Here is a 25,309-nt window from a genome sequence, read left to right as displayed (position 1 = left end):
AATTCTGTAAAATTCTCAGACATTATTCCTTCAAATAATGCTTCTTCCCCATTCTACCTTTGAAGAAATTCCTCATTCCCCTTTATACCCTTCTTGGACTCCAATTAGACATATTATCGATAGACCTTCTCATTTTTTCCTCTCTGTCTTTAAACTCTTTTTCACATTTACCGTTTATTTTTTCCTATATGCTGTCTTCTTGATAATTCATTCATATTTATATTTAAGTTCACTCATTCTTCAACTAGGTCTAATCTGCTTTTTAGTGTGTCCATTCAATTTTAAAATTAAAATTATTATAGTTTTCATTTCTAGAAGTCTTATTTGGTTGTTTTCCCGATATGATTATTCTTTGTAGTCTCTTGCAACATCCATATTTTGAAAGTTCTCTATTTCCTTAAACATTATACATAGCTATTTTGTATTTTCTTGTGCATCTTTGCTCTTAGTATCTTGGTAAGTATAAAATTTTTAAACTTCATAACTTTAGAAAAATATATATTTAGTTCTTTTAGTACATTAAGCTGCATGTGATACATTTATATACTTTTTAGAGATTTAGTTTAATAGATTTTTCTTGATTTTATTTGAATCATATAAACTTTGTTCTTATTGAAAGTTTATACTGATTACAATTTAGAACATCACACAACCTTTTGACGATAGGAGGAGTTATTGTAATACAGGTAAATACTCCCTAATTTTTGCCGTCAATATAGGTGTGGAAGAAATACAAAGTTGATGTTGATTTTTTGAAATCAGATTTTTAAAAAAATCAGTTTGTGTGAGGAATTGATTTGTAACCAAAAATAAAACAAACACTGGTAAATCCTTCATTGATGACCTTCTGTTAATAGTTCAAGTTTTTATAAAGATTTTATTAAATTTCTTCAGACATTTACGAATTAAAATTTCCCCAGACATTTTCTATCTGTTTTTTTGATTCCTGTACACTCAGTAATAATATCTATTTAGGTGTACTTCATTTACTTATGGCTGGTGTTATAAATAAGTTGTCAGGTAAGAACTCATAGAAAAATGTAAAGTAGCCTTTTAGATCAACACGTAACTTGCTATTTTCCTGAGATCTCTTGTATTTGTTAGAGTAGCACCTCAAAATGGATATTGTAAAGTTGTATTCTATTTAGAGCTACTTATTTTAGTTTGTATGGGCCAGAGAACACTGTGGATTTTCACAGATAGGGTACATATTTGATTAATTAATTTGCAATTTCTCTTTGTAGGCTTGTTTTGATCCACCTCTTGAAGTGGTTCCCACCAAGAACCCAATCATGCACAACAAGAAGGCAGGTGACCCAGTCCGGCCTGACCTTGCTAGTTTGTTGGTGAAAAACAAGAATCTTTTGGCTGAGGTATATGGATTATCTGAAAATAAAATACTACAGGAAATTATATCCTCTGTAAAAGTATGGAGAGAAAGATTCTGATAAAGGGCTCAAAAGTGTTATCTTAACTCAGTTTTGCTTTTTTCTCAATGCTGAATTCTCTCATCACTGAGGAGCACTAGTTTAGACCCAAATCTGTCTTTGCCAGAGAAATCCCCTTGAAGATGGTACATAGTTAAGAGCTTTTGAGTTGACTATTGAATGCTGTAGTGTTAGAACATTGCTTAAGAACTGCCATGCTCAAAATTTATGTAATCATAAAAATAGTTACATGGATTAAACTTTTTTTTTTCTGCTTTTTCTCCCCACGTCCCCCCAGTCCATAGTTGTATATTTTAGTTGTGGGTCTTCTGGTTGTGGCATGTGGGACACCGCCTCAGCGTGGCCTCACAAGCGGTGCCATGTCCGTGTCCAGGATCCGAACCAGTGAAACCCTGGGCTGCCAAAGCGGAGGGAGCGAACTTAACCACTAGGCCACAGGGCCGGCCCCAGATTAAGCATTTTTTAACGGAAAGGATGAGTTCCATTTTCAATATAACACCAAGTGGCAAATATCCACTAATCTTATTTAAGACTTGAAACATCTGAATAACAAAACAGATGAAAAGAAAGAAACCCAGTTTGTAGGAAATGCCTGACTTTTACTGCCTGTGATGAACTAGATGTTACCGAACCTGAAGTGAGTTCGCTCACCCGTTGCGCTGCAAGCCAATCTCTGACACGGGGTGTGGTGGAAGAAAGCAGGAATTTTATTTTTGCACAGCGCTGAGCAAGAAGAGAGGGCAGCTAGAGCTGAAATCCCAAACTCCCTGAAAAGCTAAAAGGAAGGGTTTTTATTTGGGGTTTTAGGTAGGGGAGGGGGAGCATATGGCCTTGCTGGTCGGAGCTTTCCCACCAGCCTGTCTTTGGCCTTGAGAAACTTGCAGAGAGGAGGGAGCTCATGACCTTGCTGGTCAGCAGCTTTCCCACCAGCCTGTATCTCTATGCGGGAGGAGATAGTCCAGGTGCTTGTCCTTGACGGTGTCTGTCTCCATGGAGGATAGTGGATTTGGGAGCCAGGAAGCCAGAGAGTAAGCAGGGAACGAGTGTTTTGGTTTTAACCCCATATATGCTGGGTTTAATGTGGGGAAACTGATATCAGGGTTGATATCATAGAGAGTACTTGTAGGAATGCCTTAGTTGAACCCAAGTACCCTCAGTATATTTGCTGCAAGAGATGGTCTTATAGGTAACCTTGGCTGGAAGCCCAAAGGCCATTGTCATTGTTAATGGTACTATGATGTGGCTGTTTGTGTCTGTACTACTTCTATGGTTACCTTTAGGTAAAATGCTCTGAATGCTTATATTCTGGGACACTGACCAGCCCTCTGAATAAGTAACTATCTGTGGTGTCTATATCAGTTTGTGTTATTTTGCTGGGGCCGCTGTAACAAAATACCACAGACTGGATGGCCTAAACAACAGAAATTTATCTTCTCAGGGGCTGGCCCCGTGGCCGAGTGGTTAAGTTCGGGCACTCCGCTTTGGCAGCCCAGATTTTCACCAGTTCAGATCCTGGGGACAGATCTAACACCACTCATCAAGCCATGCTGAGGCAATGTCCCACATGCCACAACTAGAAGGATCCACAACCAAAATATACAACTATCTACTAGGAGGCTTTGCGGGGAAGGAAAAATAAAAAATAAAATAAATAAAATCTTTAAAAGTGAAAAAAAAAAAAAAAGAAATTTATCTTCTCACAGTTCTGGAGGCTAGAAGTCCAGGACGAGGTATTGTGTCAGCAGGGTTAGTTTCTTCTGCTTTTGTTTTAAAAAATTTTTTTCCTGCTTTATTGCCACATAATTGATATATTGTGTAAGCGTATGGTGTACAATTTGATATACATATATATTGTGAAATGATTAGCACAGTAAGGTTAATTAATACCTCATCCCCTTACGTAATTACCTTTTTGCGTGTGTGGTGAGAAGGTTGGTTTCTTCTGAGGCCTCTCTCCTTGTTTGTAGATGGCCGTCTGTTGTCTGTGTTTTTCACATGGTCTTCCCTCTAACTGTCTGTGTCCAGATTTCCTCCTCTTATAAGAACATCAGCCATATTGGGTTATGGTCCATCCTAAAGATCTCGTTTTAACTTAATTCCCTCTTTAAAGACCCTATCCTCAAATACAGTCACATTCTGAGGTCTTGGGGGTTAGGAATTCAACACAGGAAGTGTGAGGGGACACAACTAGAGTTGCCTTATTCCTTGGGGCCTCTTTTCTGCCCAGGGCCTCATTAAAGTTCTTTTCTGCTATTTCATCTATCAATAGCCCGATTACAGTTTTCATTTAACATGTATAAATATAGTTATAGATATGTAGATAAATATATATATTTCTGGAAATTTTATTTATGCTAATATTTTTTCTCTTTTAGCATAGAGAGGTAAATAGAGGTTAAATTTAAATGACGTTTACGTAGATACAATAAATCTTATGACACTTTGGAGAGATTTCTTAATTTGTCTTTCCTTTCAAAAAAAATGTGATGCCAATCCCTGAAAACTGTACAACTTTACTATGGATAGTAAAGTTCTTCTCCACAGCAAAATTTACTACTAATACTTCCAAAGTTTGGAATTTTTGGTAAATCAGATTTGGATTAGATTAAGGTTTATGTCTATGCCTAATTCATAAAAAACCTTTTAAACCAAATTGTCAAAAAAGATAGCTTTTAAATCTTGTTTAAAGAAAATACGTAAGCTATTTTAAAGAATTTCAAAGTGCTTTTTAAAAGCAATTCTCTACATGTCCATAGATCTTTTGGTAACTGTAAATATTTTTAATCTACTTGTCAAACCAGATATCTGAAAGGCTCTGCAAGGTCTCATTTTGACTTGGTTTTAGATGCTCTATGTATTAAAAGTATGCCATGGCTCATATTGGCATTCTCTGAATTTATAACACTTAGTGACTGTTACTGCATGGTTTCCCTGGGTTGAAGTTACTTTTTAAAAAAAGTCTAGCGATTTCAACAGAATACCTTCAGCATGAGTCATCTTTCACTTTTCCAGTAACCTATTATCTAATCCCACACAAGCACAATTGTCTTGATAAGATGGTCTTTCTCTTCACTGCATGCATTTAAAATTTTTTGTTATAATTAACTTTATCTCTTTGTGGGACATACAGAAATAATTATCATGTGTTTCTGCCCAATAATGGAGAAACAGGTGCAGGAGAGCTATATTTAGGAAAAGCCAGATATAGAAAGGATAAATATTAAAGTATTCAGTTGGTGATTGTGTTGTCTAGTTTAGGCAATATGATATTGAACTAAAACTCTTGCATAGTGCTAAGATGGGTTACTATAGAAATAAACATGAGTTAAACAACTTGTAAAAAACTGTTACTGATAATATGTATAATAAGGCCTGGTGTCTTAAATTTAAGATAAATTTAACGTGTCTTGCCAGTACTGTTTGGTTTGTTATTTGTGAGGGCAATATGACTGTTTTTGCAGATAAGATGTTTTTCTTCCCTTAGCATAGTAATAAGGCAAATAGTAGAAACCTGGTAGCTGCAGCCAGCTCTGGAGGGGGCGAATAGAGGCAATATAAATTTTGCAGCTAAAGAAAAATATATCAGAACCAATTATTATTAATTTAATTGAAATTTTCATTGAGATAATTGCAGATTCACTTTCACTTTTAAGAAATAACAGAGAGATCCATCATACACTTTGCCCAGTTTCTCCCAAAAGTCAAGTTTTGCAAAACTATGGTGTAACGTAACAGCCTAAATATTGATATTGATACAATACAATCCACCAATTTTATTCAGATTTCCCCAGTTTTACTTGTACTCATTTGTGTGTTTGTGTGTACTAAGTTCTAAACAATTAGTCAAGATACTGAACAGTTAGTTTCAATACCACAAAGATCCTTTCTGTTGCCATTTCGTATCCACACCCACTTCCTTCCCACCCTCAACCCCTGGTGACCACTAATCTCTCCTCCATTTCTAAAATGCTATCATATCAAAAATGTTATATACTCAAAAAGCTAAACATAAGACTTACCATATGACCCAGCAATCCCACTTCTGTGTAGATATACAAGAGAATTGAAAATATATATTCAATAAAAACTTGTAAATGAAGATTCATAGCAGCCTTATTCATAAAGCCAAAAAGTAGACACAACCCACATGTCCATCAGCTGATGAGTGGATAGGCAAAATGTGGTAATCCATACAGTAGAATATTATTCAGCCATAAAAAGGAATGTAGTACTGATTCATGCTACAACATTGATGAACCTTGAAAACATGCTCAGTGAAAAGAAACCAGTCCACAAGAGGCAACATACTATATGATTCCATTCATATGAAATGTCTAGAATTGGTTAATCTATAGAAACAGAGAGTAGATTAGTGGTTATCAGGGGCTGAGAGAGGAGGGGAGAATGTGGAGTGACTGCTAATTGTTATAGGGTTATTTTAGGGGATAATGAAAATGTTCTGGAATTAGATCATGGTGATGATCAAAATTTGGGTTTCTTTGCCATAAAAAATAATGCAGGAGTATTTTAAAATATTAGAGTTTGCATATCACTGTTCAAATGGAGGAATTAAAAAGCTGGAACTGGCAAGTCCTCTGGAAGACTAATGGACAAAGTTTGGTCATTAAGAGGAAAATTAAACTAGATATAGAAATCAATATTGTGTGAGTCTGAGATGTATGCTACCTTAGGTATTTTTCAAGAAACATTATCTTAACAATATCCTAACAATAGGGTAACTAAAACTGAGATCTTAAAACATAGTTCTTATATCAGAGTACGGGGCAATGGCGCCACTGCCTCACACAGCTCCAGGGGATATTTGTTATTTTTATGGGATCTTAGGTGAATGGTAACCACTGCAGTCCAGAGAACGCCTCGGCTTACTGGTTAAAATAATGAAGGACTTTTTAAAATTATTGCGATTTTCAGAAGTTGGGATCCTTTGGATAGAATGGAGTTTCAATTCAACATTTGTTGAGGTTCTGCCATGTGAAAAGTACTGAAATAAGGTACTTGGGAGGTGAGGACAGAAAAATAAATGAACCGTGATTCTCATCCACAAGAAAATTAGAAAGTGGGGAAAGAGAGACATAAACAATGAAGGGAAATACCAGGTAAGCTCCATGAGCATGGGCTTCTTGGAGATAGTGGCAGCTACGGGGAAACTCGAAGGACATAAAGGATTTTACAGAGGTTGAAAATAGGGGTGTAGAATTGCACACATGGGTTGGAGTCAATGAAAGAAGCTCCAATAACATGAATAACATGCTTTATAAGTTTGAGATCAATGGGGATTTGATGAGGAGTGATATTACATGATGTGAAATGACAACTGAGAGCAAAGTAGTTATCCTTTGCTTCTGTCCTTGGAAGAATTTGTCCATACCACTATTATTGTACCTGTTAAGGTATATTCTAATTCATTTGTTTTCAAATTGGTCTCCCTTGTGAGCTGAGAACATTTTGAGAGCTTTTCATCTTCTTAGGATCCCCAGAGCAATGCCTGGAACATAGAAGACACTAAAGTCTTGCTGATCAAATGAATAGTGGCTCAGAGAGGGGCTAGTCTCTGATCGGAGGCAAGACCACCAAGTAGGAGGTCTTGTAACAAAAAGTGCATGAGATGGACAATGAGGCCCTGAGACAAGACAGAGGCAGCAGGCATAGGGAGAAAGGGGTAGATATGAGAGACATATTAGCGGAAAAATTAACAGATTTAGTGACTTGAGGGGGAGGATAAAAAAAAGGTGAATCAAAAAATGACTCTGACCTAATTAACATGTTTTTACAAAAATATAAATGAATTTTAAAGTTTCCAGTTTTAAAACATTTGATCTTGTTATTAAAATGTATTTTCTAAATGGATCTTTCATAGAATATTTAACCCATTATTTTAAGTAAATTAATTTATGGTTAAATTACTAGGTCTGAAATAGGATCTGATTTGCAATACGCAGACTGAGGGATGAAGCAAATCACATATTTTGATAATAAGTAGAAATCCACAATGAATGTCTGGAGGGGAGGAGTGGACATGCTCACAAAATGCTATGACAGAATAGCACCTTTACAACTGCTAACACAAGGAGTCAAAGTTTCACTTGTGTGAAAAGTAAGAAGGGGGAAAATGTCTGACTGACCCTAGAGTTTAGCACAAGTTTAAAAAATTGAAAGCATTTTATTATCAACTAGTGACAGTGAGTCCTCTTAACTTATCACGCCTTTTCTCTAGGGAGAATTTGTTAAATTTATTATATCACTAATGGTTGTATTCCATTCTTAGAAGTTTTAGGTTAATGATGCCGTAATTGTTTTTTTTAAGGATTCCATCCTCACTACTTCAGACTGCAAAACTGATTCTCTTAAGAATTTTGTCAGAATGTTCTAAAAAGCCCAACTTCAGACTATAAGCCATTTACCATTTCCATTTCCTCTATAGTAGGAAGGCTGTAATTATCCTATTAGAATTGCTTGAGGGTCAAGACTATAGAGCAGCTTTTAATATGCATATTTTGGGGGAAATGGAGCAATTTTTTAAAAAGAAGATTGGTCTGTGCTGGAAATGGAATAAAAAGCACTCTAAATGATGAAGTCACTGCAACCCTGCAGACTTATGGGGCTGGCCAAGAAGTGTTCACTGAATTCTGAAGACGACTCTTCACCCTGGGAAGTTTCATCTGGCTTCCAAACTGTAAGATACATTGTTTTTCAAAACCACATTTACATCTGTTATGGTCATTTAAAGAAAAAACCCTCACAATATAGGATTTGTCATATCTAGTTTAGCTCTGTTCCTTAATACCGGCACTGGGAAAGCCACCACGCAAGAGAAAAAGAATCTTAGTGGAAGACTGGAAAGAAGTAATCAGGAATGGAGAGAAAAAGGAGACTCAGTTCCATGAAAGCCAAGGAGGGAAAGTTGTGAAGGAGTGGATCAGTCCTGGAGTCACTGCAGAAGGCAGAAACCACTCTAAGTATTTCAAACAGAAGAGAATTAAGTATATACAAAATGATTGGGAGGTCTGGGTGTGGGGGTCGGGGCCAGCATTGGATGAATGAGTTCAAGGGCACCATTTAGATGAGATCCTAAGGTCAGGAAGTTGCTGCTACTGGCCTTGAGCCTTTATTGCACAGCCAAGGCTGCCTCTCAACCTCCATAAAGCTGGTAACCAGGTAATGATATGTTTTTTCTGGCCCCCTCTTTGACCTTGCTTACTAGCAGAAATAGCAGTGGGAAGATGGCTTCTTCTCTAGTCTAAATTTCATGGGAATGCATCTCTTTGATGCCCCCCAATTTGCATATAGCCTGGCTCTCAAAGTGTAGCTCCCCAGACCAGCAATATGAACATCACCTGGAAACTTGGTAGAAATACAGATTCTCAGGCCCCACGTCAAACTACAAACTCTGGGGGTCGATCCAGCAATCTGTTTTGTTGTTTTGTGTGTGTGAGGAAGATTGGGCCTGAGCTAACATCTGTCGCCAATCTTCCTTTTTGCCTGAGGAAGATTGTCGCTGAAGTAACATCTGTGCCAATCTTCCTCTATTTTGTATGTGGGATGTCACCACAGCATGGCTGGATGAGCAGTGCTAGGTCCAATCCTGGGATCCGAACCTGCGAACCCAGGGTGCCAAAGCAGAGCTTGCAAACTTAAGCATTACACCACCAGGCCAGCCCCCAACAATCTGTTTTTTTAACAAGCCCCCCGGTGATTCTCATGCATTCTACCGTTTAAGAAACCCTGGCCTAGAGAATTCCAGCCTACAAAAAGGGAGTCTGGAAAATAAGTTTTATTTCTAGTTCTGCGGAACAAGAAGACATCACAGGGGTAGGAATGGATACCAAGTGCCAATGATCGTATCTGGCAAAAGGTATGCCATTTGCCTATGACTAGATGAGCAGTGTATAGGTCTGTGCCTAGGATCTAAACCTGTGGACTCCAGGCTGCCAAAGCGGAGCACATGAACTTAACCACTATGCCACCTGGAGACCCCGGAGTGTGTGTTTTTAATAGCAAGGTAATAAAAAAAAATACATAAAGGTATATGTTGAGAACAGGTAAAATTCATTTCATTGTTTTAATTTCACAGAATTTTTTAGACATAGGAAAAAAACACCTTATACACATACTGGCCTAGAAATTTAGTTTAAAATGCTTGGTCTTCATAGTGCCTTTGCTGCTAGGAATTACAGCATTTCTAAGTAATGCAAATTTTTTCAACAGCAAAATATTCCTGACCTTTTTCTGGTTAAAAGCTAATGATCTTTTATAATGTCAAATCAAATTTGCCCTTTTTTCCCTACTCTCTTACTAGATCATCAGGCTCATAAACAGCCTGTTAAGAAATTTGAACAAATTAGACTAAAAGTTAAAAGTTAATTGACTCCTGAATGTTAGCAATACCTCAATTTTATTCATCTAGTGAACTTTCTTCACTTATCAGGCAGAAGAGAAGAGATTTTTTTAAATGCTACCCAAAGATAAATAAATCACTCACCTCATGGCAGCTGTGCCCCTTGTCTCTCCAATCCTTTTGTCTTTTCCTCCAACAGCAGCCTGCTGGCTCTCTTGTGTGGCTCCCCTCTCACAAGCCATCACTCTTGCTTCTCTTCATAACTTTATGATCTCTTCTTTCCTTTATTTGCCTTAAAAATATTTATAATCAGTTTAAGCCTCACTCTTTCTCCTGACTCTCCTCTCCACCGATTTCTCTAACTAGCACAGATAAGCACAGGAACCACCAGGTGGCATAAACATAGGCCGCTCTTTAGAAGAGAGGCCTGTGAACACACTCCCCTCAACAACACATCGTAAAGCAAAACATCTATGGCCAAAGCATCAAGCACTTCTTTTCTAGAATACATTATTGATATAATTTACTCTGGTAACAAGATTTAAACCATTTTAATGTTGATGAGAATAAATCACTTATTCCAAACTCTGCGTGTCAATTTGATATGATTTTTAAAATGTATTTAACATTGGAATATACTGTTAGGTGAGTGGAAAGGCTGCATTTTATTGTGTAATAATGTATAACTTAATTACCTATAATCACTTAGAATCATGAATTTTCTAAAACCAAAATTATAAATGATTTTAAGTAACACTTTCCCTTTCTCATTAGCTAAGAAATCTTCAAAACAAACTTTTCATAAAAGAAACTTCATTGCAAGAGTTGAAGAGTGAACTAGAAAGTTATAAAGAAAATAATGTGCAACAGTCATTCCAGATAATGTCCCTGAAAGATGATATCAAGGACCTACATGAACTTATTGCTTCTCTAACCAGAATTAAATCTTTGAAAAACACCAATATTCAGAATCTTGAAAGAGGCAACTGGGATCTAATTGAAAGAATTTTAGAACTAGAAAACCATCTAAGGTGGGAAATTTTCTAGTTTTTTTAAATGTGTCGTTTGTCATAGGCTTGCAAATAGTACATGAACTCCATATGCCTGATTGATCACAGAATTTACATCTAGTAGAATTTCACATAATACCTGACTCAAAATTATTATATTTTTTAAAAACACTTTTATTGAGATATAATTCACATACCATTAAAATTCACCCCAGTAAAGTGTACAATTTTGTAGTTTTTAGTGTATTCACAAAGTTGTGCAGTCATCACCACTATCTAATTCCAGGACATTTTCATCATCCCCTAAAGAAACCACGTGCCCATTAGCAGTTACTCCCTATTCCACTCTCTCCAGTCTCTGATAATCACCAATCCACTCTTCTTTCACTACAGACTTGCCTTTTCTGGACATTTCATATGAATGCAATCAAACAATACATGGCCTCTGTGTCTGACTTTTTTCATTTAGCACAATATTTTCAAGATTCATCCATGTTGTAGCATGAATTGGTACTTCATTCTTTTTTATGGCTGAATAATATTCCATTATATGCACTTACCACATTTTGTTTATCAATTGATGGACTTTGGGTTGTTTCCTTTTTTGGAGGGGGGTCTTTAGGAATAATGTTGCTATCAACATTCTTGTATGAGCTTTTATATGACTGTATGTTTCACTTCTCTTAGGTATATGCCTTAGGAGTAGAATTGCTGGGTCATAAAGTAACTCTGTGTTTAACCTTTTGAGATTACTTTTGAGGAATTTCTAGGCTGTTTTCCAAGGCAGTTGTACCATTTTACATTCCCACCAGCACTGTATGAGAATTCCAATTTCTCCACATCCTCACCAACACTTGTTGTTGTTCATCTTTTTTATTTTAGCCATTCTAGTGGATATGAAATGGTACCTCACTGTGATTTTAATTTGCTTTTCCATAACGACTAAAGATGTTGAGCATCTTTTCATGTGCTCAGTGGCCATTTGTATATCTTTGTAGAAATATCTATTCAAATCTGTTGTCCGTTTTTAAATTGGGTTTTTTTATTTTTTATTGATTTTTTAATTATTATTTAAGTGTTCTTTATATATTCTGGATACTAGACCCTTATCAGATATGATTTGCCAATATTTTCTCCCATCTGTGGGGTTGTCTTTTCACTTTCTTAATGGTGTCCTTTGAAGCACAAAATTTTTAAACTTTGATGAAGTTTTTGTCTTTTTTGTCATGTGTCTTTGGTGTTATATTTAAGAAACCTTTGCCTAATCCAAGGTCACAATGATTTACATGCATTTTTTAAAAAAGAGTTACAGTTTTAGCACCTAAGTTTATGTCTTTGATTCATTTTAACTACTTTTTGTATATGTTGTGAGTTAGGGGTCCAAATTCATTCTTTTTCATATGAAGACTCGCTAGTCATCCCAGCACCTCTTGCTGAAAAGACAATTCTTTCTCCCATTGAGTTGTCTTGGCAATCTTGCAAAAAAAATCAATTGACCATAAATGTATAGGTTTAATTCCGGACTCTCAATTCTATTCCATGGGTCAGTATGTCTGTCCTTAGGCCAGTACCACACCATCTTGATTATTGAAGCTTTATAGTCAGCTTTGAAGTGTGAGTCCTCCAACTTTTTCTTCTTTTTCAAGATTGTTTTAGCTATTCTGGGTCCCTTGCCTTTCCATATAAATTTTAAGATCAGCTTATCAATTTCTGTAAAAAAAGGCAGCTGGGATTTTGATAGGGATTGTGTTGAGTTTGTAGATCAGTTTGGGGAGTATTGCCACCTTATATTAAATCTTCCAATTCATGAACATGGCATGTCTTTCCACTCATTTAGGTCATCTTTGATTTCTTTCAACAATATTTAGTTTTCAGTATACAAGTACTACATTTCTTTTGTTAAATTTATTTCTAAGTATTTTTTTAGTGCATTGGAAATGGAACTGTTACCTTAATTTCACTTTGGATTGTTCATTTTTAGGGAATAAAAATATGATTGATCTTTGTATATCGATCTTGCATCCTGCAGACTTGCTGAACTTGTTTATTAGCTCTAATAGTTCTTTGTGGAGTCCTAAGGATTTTCTCTATAGAAGACCATGTCATCTGAGAAGAGATTTACTTTTCCTTTCTAATCTGGAAGCTTTTAATTTATTTTTCTTGCCTAATTGCCTTGGTTCAAACCTCCAGTACAATGCTGAATGGAAGTGGTAAGAAACCAACATCCTTGTTTCGTTCTTGATCTTAGGGAGAAAGCTTTCAGTCTTTCATCATTAAGTATGATGTTAGCTATGGGTTTTTTGTAGAAGCCCTTTATCAGTTGAGGAAATTCCCTTCTATTCCTAGTTTGTCAAGTGTTTTTATCACGAAGGTGTATTGAATTTTGTCAAATACCTTTTCCCGCACCTATTGGGGTGATGATGTGGTTTTGTCCTTTCTACAATTTGTTATTCTTAGATTTGTGGTTACTTAGTTGTTATGCAGAGAGAGGAGATATTTGATCATGTGGCCTTGGTTGAGAGGAGGAGAAACAAAGTCATTTAATTTTCCCTCTTATAATATTAATATTTAAGAAAGTCACACAATATGAAAAGCTATTGTATTCAGAGTTGAATATTGGTGTAGCCTGTTTCTATTCTATAGTGGTTAGTGTATATCATCTCAGTTGATAGGTTGAAATTTCTTCTGGGGCTTGTGTTTCCCAAATCGCTTTTAAAAAGAAAACATATAGGAGCTTGAAACTAAGTAATAAAGCAAAGCTCTAGTCAGATTCAGAAATTAGTTAAAACAAAAGACCAGCAAGAGGGAGAGTAGGATTTCTTTTTTTTCTGGTTGTGCAGTGTCTGAAGAAAGAAGACTGACCAAGTTCAAGTGAAGCACTGATTAAAAGCAATTCATCATCCAAATAAATATCTTCTCTGGGATAAGCTGCCTCCTGAAGTTGGTCTATAGTTTGACCCGTAACAGCTGACCGTGCATTGCAGACTCCTCAACACAGTTTTGAATACAGCTGCAGAGTGAGCCACTATGGACTTTTCGCTTTTGTTTTGTCTTTGGTGCCAATGAGAAAGGTGCTTAAATGGCATGCCATGCATTTTTTTTCGTCTTTCTGTTAGTGTTGAAGGGGGAGAGAAGGACTGGAAGCAGCTCCTATGGAGCAGGCTCTGGAGGAGACGCTGGACAAGGATTGTTCTTGGGCAATATCTGGACCCCGGCCCCCTTTAGCTGCCTTCTCTTTGCGGTCAGTGCAGTTGGGAATAAAGTTTCAGGCCCAGCACTTTTTCCTTTTGTTCTGTTGGTTACTGAAAGAGGCTTTTTTAAATCTCTAATTAAGATTGCGGATTTGTGTTTCTCACTTTTAGTTCAGCTGTTGCTTTAAATATTGTGGAACTATTTGCATTCTAATTTAGCATTTTTATACTTTCTGTTGAATTGTCACTTTTATTATTATGAAATGCCCCTCTTATTTTAAGATTTTATTTTTCCTTTTTCTCCCTAAAGCCTCCCAGTACATAGTTGTGTATGTTTAGTTCTGAGTCCTTCTAGTTCTAGTTGTGGCATGTGGGATGCCATCTCAGCATGGCTTGATAAGCAGTGCCATGTCCGTGCCCAGGATTTGAAACAGCAAAACCCTGGGCCGCCGAAGCAGAGTGCATGAACTTAACCTCTCGGCCAATGGGCCAGCCCTGAAATGTCCCTCTTTATATACTTGTTTCTTTAATGTCTACTTTGATTTTAACATAGCTACACCGTTAACATTTTTTTCACTCATGATGTATCTTTTCTGTTAGTTTACGTTTCTGTGTCCTTATGTTTAAAGTATATCTCTTGCAAAATGCTTAGTATTAGCTTTTATTTTTTTAAATCCAATCTGATAGTCTTCTCTTTTAATTGAAAGATTTAGACCATGTATCTCTAATTACTGAAACTGTTGGATTTAAGTCTACCATATTGTTACTTATAATCTGATTATGATGTGTCTTGGTGTGGCTTTCTTTGTATCTATCCTGCTTAGGATTTGCAGAAATTATCGAGTCTATCAACTGATGTCTTTTATCAGGTTTGGATAATTCTTGGGAATTAGTTTGTCAAATATTGCTTCTATCCCATTCTGTCTCTACTCTCATTCTACGGTTACAATTACAGGTATCTATGAGCTTTGGATTGTGTCCTACATGCCTCAAATATAATTTTTTGAATTAAATTTTCTCTTTAGATGATTCAGATAATTTCTTTTGACTTGACTCAAATTCACTAATTCTGTAGATGCAATTCTTAGACAGAAAAGAACATAAAACACTTGGCAGATGGACTGAAACTTTAACCTAGCTTCAAGGTAGAAAATATTACCAATACCTAGCAATTGGTAATCAAAACAAGAACCAAATAACTAGCTGTTTGTATATTTGATAATAAAACAAGTTTTTACATATGCTATTCTCTGTGACTGTATCATTATTTCTAATTCCTTTTCCCTTCATTGAATCCCAGTTGAAGAGCCCAGTCAAGTGGGAGTGCTGGTATCCATGTGGAACCTCCTGATCATCACAATAATACCACAGTGGCAAACAGATAGTCATACTCAAATTTCCCCTTGGAAAGGATGGTTTCAAAATTGACCTTCCTCAGGGGAACTACTACAGGACTTCACACTGGATTATTTTTCTCTCCATTTATCTGCCAGTTCTAGTCTCTCCCTAAAAATAGTTGGGTAACTGCACAGCTCTTTTCAAAAGAAATGCATTTTTATTTGATAAACATATTTAGTATATTTTAAATGCGGGATGCTTCTTTTCGTCTTTTAATTGAAGTTTGAAAATTGATTCATGATATTGTTACCTACTGATATTTTACACAGAGTACATCTGGTTGAAAGAGAAAAGGCAGAGCGAAAAGCAGACCTTTTGGAGAAAAAGTTAGCAAATGCTAACAGATTCACCCCTTGTATGAACATAAAAGGACAAGGAAATTCCTTGGATAGTTTCACGATGAAGGTGAGAATAAATTTTGATTGATTTTTGAAGAAACGAGATTTTTATTAGCTTGTGTTACTCCAGGAGATAACTGGCAAATGTGGTTTGTTGGCCCTCTTCTTATGGAGGATCAAAGGAAGGAGCACAGCGTGGTTGGCTGGAAACCTTTCTGACGTGTGGAGAGAAAGTGCAAGGAGGATCTGAAGGTCTCTGTCATACTGAAGAAAATGTTAGAGGGAAATGGAGCTGTAAGAGAGGCAGGAGGAGAGGTGATGGTGAGAGAGTGAAATCTGGGAGTTTTGAATTTCTGGTGTGGGTTAGTTCCTGCCGCTGACAAAATCTGGGTTTTGGATCTGCGTGTAAGGATTGAAGTGGGGAGTAGATGAAAGTCAGTGAAACTGAAGCACAGGAATCGCAAAGCTAAATTGATGGATCATCTACATTGGACATTGAAATCTAGAATTATGGCATGAGTTGGGTTTAGAAGGAAGAGGTGAGCCTGGTCCCTAGTAGGTAGCAATTCACAGAATGAGTAGAGGTTTTATAGAGGAATATTGGAGGAGGATAGGAGACAGACCATTATCAAGGACATGGTGAAAGTTTAGTTTGAAATCCTTAGACTATAGCTGTTCATTATATAATCTGAATGTAAAACAAGGTCCATCATGATCCAATTAATGTGAGGGGTTCCATTTTTTAAAATCCAGCAAGTACTTTCAAAGTCGTTTAAAGTAATTCCAATTGTTAATTGCCTCTCTCAAGTAATTCACAGTAACATTTCCACTTTTTTTCACTTCTCTCACCAATCTGTCACATCTCTGAAAAACTCTCTCACACCAGAGTCCATGCAGCTCTGACATTTTCTTCCATTGCTCTCTTATTCTGCCTCTTCTTTCTAGGCTTTTAGTGATGCAGACCCATAGATCCCCTTCTATTTCCCAGTTTCACACAACATAAAGCCTAGAAACTGAATTTTCTACTCAGCTCCCAGAGTTGAAGGTGGCAAGAAGAGGGAAAGAAGGCAAATCTTCCTGTGGGAGGCGGGGGGAAGGGGAAGTACAAGCATTATCTTTTATTTTTTTCCTGTTTACAATGGAAGCAGGATGATTACAGGAACACAAGGGAAAGACATGTGACTTCTTTCATTATACTTTTACATTATCTAAGTTGTTGTTAGTAAATGATGTTCTATAACCATAATTAAGCCTTTATGAAAATATCCGTTTTCCTGCCAACTTTTCACTTGCCTTAGCATTTAGTGATGATCCTTGCCTGATCAGTTATTTCACTAGGAGATGCAAAATGCTGATTTTTAAATTTCTATGATTCCTCTCACATTTATTAGTTCAAAATTTTCTGTAGAGTTCCTCCATAAACTGGGGTGGTCTGGTTAGCTGCTTCTCTAAGCTAAATTTCCTATCTTCTCAAAACAGTTTCTCCATACCATCATTTAAATACCACTTGATATTCTAGTATGCTCTTTTGAGTATGTCTTTGTCTGTCTTATGACTCTATAACTCTTAATTTCTATTGAAAGCCTTTTCTCTTAAAGTTTTGTATTATGACTATATTTATATTTCAAAAGATGGGCAGTAGATGTCTCAATATTAAATTCCAAATGGGAAGTTTAACACGTGTGTTGGCATATTTAGGATAAGGGTGAAGCTATCCTGGCCAAGAATTTTGAGAGAGACAACATTTCTCACTCTGAAGGACCAAAAGATGGACAGAAAAATTGGGATAAATGTGAACATGATTTGATCCATAAGGAAAAACAAAAGTATGAGTTAGACCGACATCCATATTTATTCAGCTGGGAAAGTAAAACTGTGCAATCCCACTATCAGAAATTCCTCAGTCAGCTCGCTACTCTTCTGAGCAACAGTGTCGTCCCCATACCAGCCGCGGAGGAAGCTGTGAAACAGAGGATTCAGGAAATTGGTGCCAATGAGCAATCTTGGAAGTCTGTAAGTGTGTTTACAGAAAAGTTATTCTTTCAAATTTGCTTCTTTTAAGATGTGGATTTTGATATTAGTCGATTTAGTAAACTGTGGCTCTGAATTTTCATTTTGATTTTATTTTTATTACCGCAGTGATAAAAGGGAAGAGGATGTCCATTATTACAGCAGAGGTAGTATAGTGTGTTTGTTCAGAGCAGAGAGCCCCGGCATGAATCCCAGCTCTGCCATTGCCAGCTGTGTGGTCTTGGGCAGGTTACTTATCCTCTCTGTGCCTCGGTTTCATTTGTAAAATTTGGCAGGAGTCAGGGCAAGGTGGGGGTTGGGGAGGCATAGTTCCTATCGCACAGACTAGTTGTAAAGATTAAGTGGATTAATACGTGATAAATGCTTAGTGCAGTTCAGTGTACACTCAATGAATGCTAGCTTAAAAATAGTGGTATGGTAAAGATGATGTTTCCGTCTGAGCAAACACTACTCAGTTCAGTCAGTGCAGGAAAATAAATTGTCGAATCAGTTATTTGTTTGAATTTACTGGTCAAGTCTATCAAAACATTGAACCAGCAAGTTTAAGTGGATATATCTTCTCGTGTCCAAACCATTTTAGTAAAATTTTATGACTCTTCACCCTAAAATTCAAATGAAGATACATATCGCTTAAATTCAATATATTAGTAAGTCCTGCTACACAGTGGTTTGTTTCTTGTAGAGTTCCATTTTTTTTACACTTTGCTCTCTTAAAAGTCATTATACAGATTTATTTCTCAGTGCTTACTAACAATGTCTTATTTTTGTATATCAAATCTATTTCTTTTTTTTAAAACCAGCTTAAACATGTCAAATCTTCTCTAAAAACTTCCCTATTCATCTATGTAGTAATTTAATGTCACTACAATGTCAGTGTAAGTAGAACTTGCTCATAGTTTTGAAAGGAAATAGAAATCATCACAAGCAGGACGTTTTATCTATTTTTTTCCCTACAGAGAACTGAGGGCCTTCAGCAGGAAATTCAGATGCTCACTAAGTGGCTGGAGCACCTGCATCAGCATGGTAAAGCCGCTGCCCAAGAATCCCCCCACACTGAGGAAAAGCGTAGGGAACAAAAAAGACCCTTGAAATACCTGGAAGGAAAAATTGATCTTAATGACTTTTTTCAAGGGAGATTTGACTTGGACAGGAATAAAGTAAGAATATCCTGAAGTATGAGGCATTTCTTTGACAATGAAAATAATCATATTTTATTGTAGTATCTAATGTTTAAAGCTGTTAATACTATTTATACTTTTCTTAATATTAGAAAAGGGAGGAAAATGTGCTACAAACCTTTAAACCTGATTTTATCAAAAAGCCTCTCCTTGGGGCTGGTCCCGTGGCCGATTGGTTAAGTTTGCACGCTCCGCTGCAGGCGGCCCAGTGTTTCGTTGGTTCGAATCCTGGGAGCGGACATGGCACTGCTCATCAAACCACGCTGAGGCAGCATCCCACATGCCACAACTAGAAGGACCCACAACTAAAATATACAACTATGTACCGGGGGGCTTTGGGGAGAAAAAGCAAAAAATATAATCTTTAAAAAAAAAAAAAGCCTCTCCTTACTTCGTATCTCCCATTTCTCTATTGTACACATATTTGGTATTTATTGTGAAGGCATTTGTTAACATATTTCTTAGTGTACTGTAAAAAGAAGATTGGAAGAAAAGGAGCTCAAGGAGTGACTCTCTAAAGGTAGAATTTCAGACACTGTCAGCCAGATATGATGGGTGTTGGGAAGGGGCCATTGATGATGTTCCTCAATGATTACTATACAATATACCATTACCTTCTCTACTTTCTGCCTCTCTCAATCAGTAAGGAAAAAGTCAATCCTAAGAGTGGGATGGAAGTAGGTAGGATGCAATATAATTTATTTTCAGGAGATTTTGATTCTGTTTTACTACCTCTTCATAGAATTGCTTGTCACACTCAAACCTATGTTATACTATTTGTATAATTGCTATGGCCCAAAGCATAATCTCACTCACTTGCTCACCACTCACTCATTTAGTGTCTCCTTCCATTCATTCACTCATCCACTATGTATTGAGCGCTCAGTTTTAAAAAGTTCCAGCACTTAGTGAAATGGTATCGATGATGTCCTCTACAGAGTCCAAAGACGAATCCAGCTTCTACCTCTGCTCTTGAATATGTGATTGATGATGATCATTTCCATGCAAAATTTTTAAAAATGCTATATTAAAATTTAAGAATATACAAATAACACATGCTTTCCACAATACCTGAAACCATGTTAAAAGGTTTGAAGAAAACAATAATAATCTTTTCCAACCCTCTTTCTGCCTTTTTCACCTCAGTAACCAATGTGTATATATCTTCTACAAGTATTGCCATGGTTATGGAAATATGCAAGCACATATATGTGGGTGGTGGTATTTTTATAAAACTGGGACTATACTAGTCAAGATATTCTTCTTACTTTAAGAAGGAAGTACCTCATGGTCTTAGGTCAAAAGATTTAGATTTAACTCATTCCTTAAATAGCTGCATAGTATTCCATAGTGTGTATATAACTTATTTATTTGACCAGTTCCCTGTTGATGGCTTATCAGATTATTTCCATGTTTTATGCCACTGCAAGTAATGCTGCAATACGTATGTTTATACATATTTCTTTCCACACTGGTGCTGTCTTCCCCTTGGGATTGAGTTTTAAATGTGGAATTACAGCATCACAGTATATGACCATTTAAAATTTTCATAACCATTGCCAGAATACTACCTTCCAAAAGGCAGAAGGAGTTCACTTTCCAGCTAATAATATATAAGAATGCCTGTTTCCTTTTCAGACCCTAGCCAGCAGTGGATACTGTCATTCTTTTAGAGTGTGTGTGTGTGTCTGTCTGTCTGTGTCTGTGTAAGTTGGGTTAAAATAGTACATTTCTTATATTTACTTGACTACTAGTAAAGTTGACCATCTTTTTTTTTAAATGCTGTTGACCACTTGGATCCCCTTACCTTCCTACTCCTCACAATTTGGACCTCAGATGCAGAAGGCTGAGTTAATCAAACTCCATGGTTCATAACATTATCTTGGGCCATGGAAGGTCCCTCTCTTATTTATTTATTCCTTTTTAGCTCCTTTTCCCATTCCGTCCCCCAAAGGAAATCAATCTAACATGTTTAATGTGTATCTTTTTGTTTACAGATGTTCTTTTAAAATGCAATTTTTGTGCATATATATATATTTGTTTTTTTCTTTTTGCTTGAGGAAGATTGGCCCTGAGCTAACATCTCTGCCAGTCTTCCTCTATTTTGTATGTGGGATGCTGCCACAGCATGGCTTGATGAGCGGTGTGTAGGTGCACACTTGGGATTTGAACCTGTGAACCCTGGGCTGCCAAAGCAGAGCACACGAACTTAACTATTCTGCCACCAGGCTGGCCCCTGTGCATATATTTTAAATTTGCATAAATGGATTGTATTAAAAATCTCATTCTATTAATCAGCATTATATTTTTAAGATGCACTTCATATTGCTATTTGTTCATCTAGTTGATTGCTTCTGTCTACGGCATGGAGTTCTACAGTGTACATATCTGCCATGCTTTGCCTGTCCACTCCTCTAGTGATGAATACTCCAGTTACCTCTGTCTTTCTGCCACCACAAACAACATTGCTACGAGCATCTTCATACAAGTCCCCTTAAGGACCCATGAGTGAATTTCTTAGGGATGTTTACTCAGGATTGGAATTGATGGCTTATAGGATATGCATACACTTAATTTGACTAAATACTGCTAGACAGTTCTCATAGAACAATCGTCCCACCACCGATACACGAGGGTTCTTGAATCTCCACATTCTTGACATTAACCAGCTTCTTAACTTTTGTCATTCTGTTAGGTATAAAGTGATTGCTAATTTAATTTGCCTTTTTCTAATAATGCGTTGGTGCATTTCCTTTGTTTTTTAGTCTTTTGGCTTTTTAGTCTTTGCTGGTTTCCTTTACCCATTTTGCTGTTTGGGTTCCTGTCTTGTTCTTGTTGATTTCCAGAAGTGTGTGCACGTCTTCCTGGCCCGTTCAGGCTCTAACACTCCATGACAGGTCACCTCTCCACATGGGCTCTTGCCTCACCCTGCTCAGGCTCCGAGTCCCTCTGTAGGGCCCCCTCTGCGGACACTTGTCTTCCTGCTTGGGCCCCGTAGGCCTACTCTGGGCCACGGCATTTCCCTTCTCATTCTGGTGAGGATGCCTACCTTGTTCTGCCCCCTAATTCGAGCTTTTGGACTAAATTGTTCAGAAAGGAAAAGAAGAAGAATAGGAAGAGGAAGAGGAAGAGCAACTGGTTTGCAGTTACCCTTTCAAGCATCCTGATAAATGCACTTATTTAAACTATGATTTTTCTGTCAAGAACTACTTTAGCTTTGTTCCACAAATACACAGGTACTGTTTTCCTTATCTTTAATTTTAAATATAGGAATACATTTTTAAGTTTCCAAACATATGGCATTTTTTAAAATTAGTATTTTATTGCAACATTGTAGAAGTATGCTAGGATCCTTGAGAATTTATTGAGGCTTCCTACATAGGGTAATACTTGGTCTATTTTAGTCACTGTTCCATCTGTGCTTATAAAGAATGTGTTCTCTGCTTGTTGGGTGTAAAGTTCCATAGATAGCTAATGCTCAAGCATATTATTCATATGGTTCAGATTGTCAGTATTTCTGATTATTTTTGTTTGCTTGATTCTGAAAAAGGTATGCTAAATTCTCCAAGTATAATTTTTGATTCATCCATTTGTCCTTGCAGTTCTGTCAGTTTTTGCTTTATAGATTACTGGAGCATATGCACTTACGATGATTTTTGCTGTCTTGCTCTTTTAAGCACTATAAAACATTCTTTTTCTGTCCTTTATAAAATTTTGCCTTAAATTCTCATTTTTAGAAATTACAGTTACTAAAACAATTTTCTTTTGGCTCACGTTTGCCTGATATATCTCTTATCTGTTTTCTTTTACTGGATGCTAATTTTTTTTAGACAATCACTAAACTTGACCAAAATATTTGATCACCCTTAGTTGCATATCTCTTGAAGCATGCTCCTGGGTTTTTCTCCTTGTTTGAGTATTCCTACAAGAGAATTTTCAAAAACTGGATCTTTGTGGAGCCCGCCCAGTAGCATAGCGGTTAAGTTTGCGTGCTTCACTTCGGCAGCCTATGCTTCACAGGTTCAGATCTTGGGCACAGACCTACGCACTGCTCATCAAGCCATGCTGTGACGGCATCCCACATATAAAATAGAGGAAGATTGGCATAGATGTTAGCTCAGGGACAATCTTCCTCAAACAAAAAGAGGAAGACTGGCAACAGATGATAGCTTAGGGCTAGTCTTCCTCACCAAAAAGAATAAAAATAAAAAAATTAGATCTTTGTGTGGCAAACTTTCTGACACCACATGTGAGTGATAGCATTTTTATTATGCCCTCACATTTGAATGACAATTTGGCTGGATATAAACTTCTAGGTTCAAAGTGCCTTCATTAACTTCTTTAAAAATATCTCCTTGCATCCCTTGTTACTGTTGAGAAGTCTGATATCAATGTGATTGTTATTTCTTTGTAGGTGATCTGCTCTTTCTCTCAAGAAGCTTTTAGAATTTTCTCATTTGCTTTGATGTTCTTAAATTTCACTATAAGGGGCTTAGATGTATTGTTTTTCTTTACCTCTCTTGTTTGGCATTTTATGAACTTTTCAATCTAAATCTTTTATCTGTCAGTTTATCCTTATTATTTCAACGTTTTCCCCTCTCCATTTATTTTCTTTTGATTTCTTTTTTCTTTTCTTTTCTTTTTTTCTTTTTTCTTTTTTTTGCTCTTCTCTTCTTTTTCTACTCTCTCCTTCTATGACTCATCTGAAGGCTGGAAATTTTATTTGTCAACTTGGCTAGGCTACAGTGATATTTGGTTAAACATTAGTCCAGATGTTGCATTTTAGATGTGATTAGTACTTAAATCAGAAGACTTTGAGTAAAGCAGATGACCCTCCATAATGTGGGTGGGCCTCATCCAATCAGTTGAAGGCCTTAAGAGGAAAGACGGAGGTCCTCTGAGGAAGAGGGAATTCTGCCTCCAGACTGCCTTTGGACTCAGCTGCAACATCAACTCTTCCCTGGGTCTTCAGCCTGCTGGGCTGCCCTCAAATTTCAAAATTGCTAGTGCCAACAACTGTGTTACCCAAATCTCTTTCTCTCTTTACACACACACACACACACACCCTATTGGTACTGTGTCTCTGGAGAACCCTAATACACTTTGCTTTTTTTCCCCAATAGTTTATATCTTATCCTTCGCTGCTGCCTTCTTGGAAAGTTTCTCAATCTGATTTTCCTACTTACTCAATTTGTTCTGCAGCTTTTCCCTGCTATTTATCTCATCTATTGTGTTGTTCATTTCAACTATTATATTTTCATATCGAATATTTCTACTTGGTTGTTTTTACTTTATCATTTCTTGACCTGCTAATGTCATCCCTTGTCTCTTGAGTAGCCATAACTTTGAGTAAAGCTGAGGTTATAATTTTTACATTAAACTGAAAGTGATCAGGGAAGTCCTAAATTTAATTTAGTGGCAAATGAAGAATTAGTCCCACAGGATACATTTAAAGGAACAACAGAGAATTTTATGTCAAAGTAGCAGCTGGTAAATACTGTTTAAAATTTACTCAGTCAGCTTTGTAATAATATAATTCTTGACAAATTAAAATTTTTTTTGAATTCTCAGTATTTCCAAATGTGTGTTTAAAATGAGATTATTGACATACAAATATCCCACTTTTCAGATATCTATAATTTAAGTATTTATAATTTTAGTGATTGATAATTTCTGATAACCTGGCACATGTCCTCTTTCCCTTTAGCAGATCTTCTTTATGTATTCCAATAGGATTTTATAATGTTCTTCAGATAAATCCTGTACATCTTTCATATAAGTCTTTCTTGTAAAATGTATTCCTAGGTCTTTTATAGATTTCCTGCGCATTGTGAATAATATATTTTCCCCATTTCTATTTGAAATGGTTATCATTAATATAGACAAAAGCCTTTTATATTTTTATTAATTATCTACCACCTTATTGAATTCACTTATTAAGTCCAGCAGTTTGCTTTACTAGAGTTCTTTGGTTTTCTGGACACAATTGTATACTGTTGTGTTTTTCAAGAAATAATGTATTTCCCTTTAGATGGTCAACTTATTGTCACTGAGTTACAAAATAGTCTTTTACACTTATTTTAATCTTTTCTATATCTATGTATTCTGTATGTTTCTCCTTCCTAACATTGTGTGTTTTTACTTTCTCTCTTTCCTCTTTAACCAGGCTTGCCTGGGACATCTATTTTATCTTTCCAAAGAACCAGTGGTTCTTTCTTTATATACATTTTAGTAATTTATTTTTGATGTACATATAATGAAAATATATGGTATCTTTATTAAATGTATACCCCTACTTTCTCTTTTCCGATATGTTAGTATGCCTTTTTTTTGTTCTTTGTTTTAAATCAGAAAAGCAG

The 25,309-nt window shown here is 36.4% G+C and overlaps 1 protein-coding gene across 1 annotated transcript in view; it reads left to right on the top strand.

Moving 5' to 3' along the window:
• Nucleotides 1-25,309, top strand: part of LOC100062118 (coiled-coil domain-containing protein 170) — a 40,341-nt gene that overhangs the window by 8,496 nt on the left and 6,536 nt on the right. Inside the window, exons 2-6 of the mRNA XM_014735632.3 lie at nt 1,245-1,373; nt 10,579-10,835; nt 15,673-15,808; nt 17,440-17,754; nt 18,729-18,929. Coding sequence (XP_014591118.1) covers nt 1,245-1,373; nt 10,579-10,835; nt 15,673-15,808; nt 17,440-17,754; nt 18,729-18,929 — 1,038 coding nt within the window. The remainder of the gene's footprint in view (nt 1-1,244; nt 1,374-10,578; nt 10,836-15,672; nt 15,809-17,439; nt 17,755-18,728; nt 18,930-25,309) is intronic.

Source organism: Equus caballus, chromosome 24 (assembly GCF_041296265.1).
Source record: "Equus caballus isolate H_3958 breed thoroughbred chromosome 24, TB-T2T, whole genome shotgun sequence".
Taxonomy (NCBI): Eukaryota; Metazoa; Chordata; class Mammalia; order Perissodactyla; family Equidae; genus Equus; species Equus caballus.
This window is presented reverse-complemented; position numbering and strand designations above follow the sequence as displayed.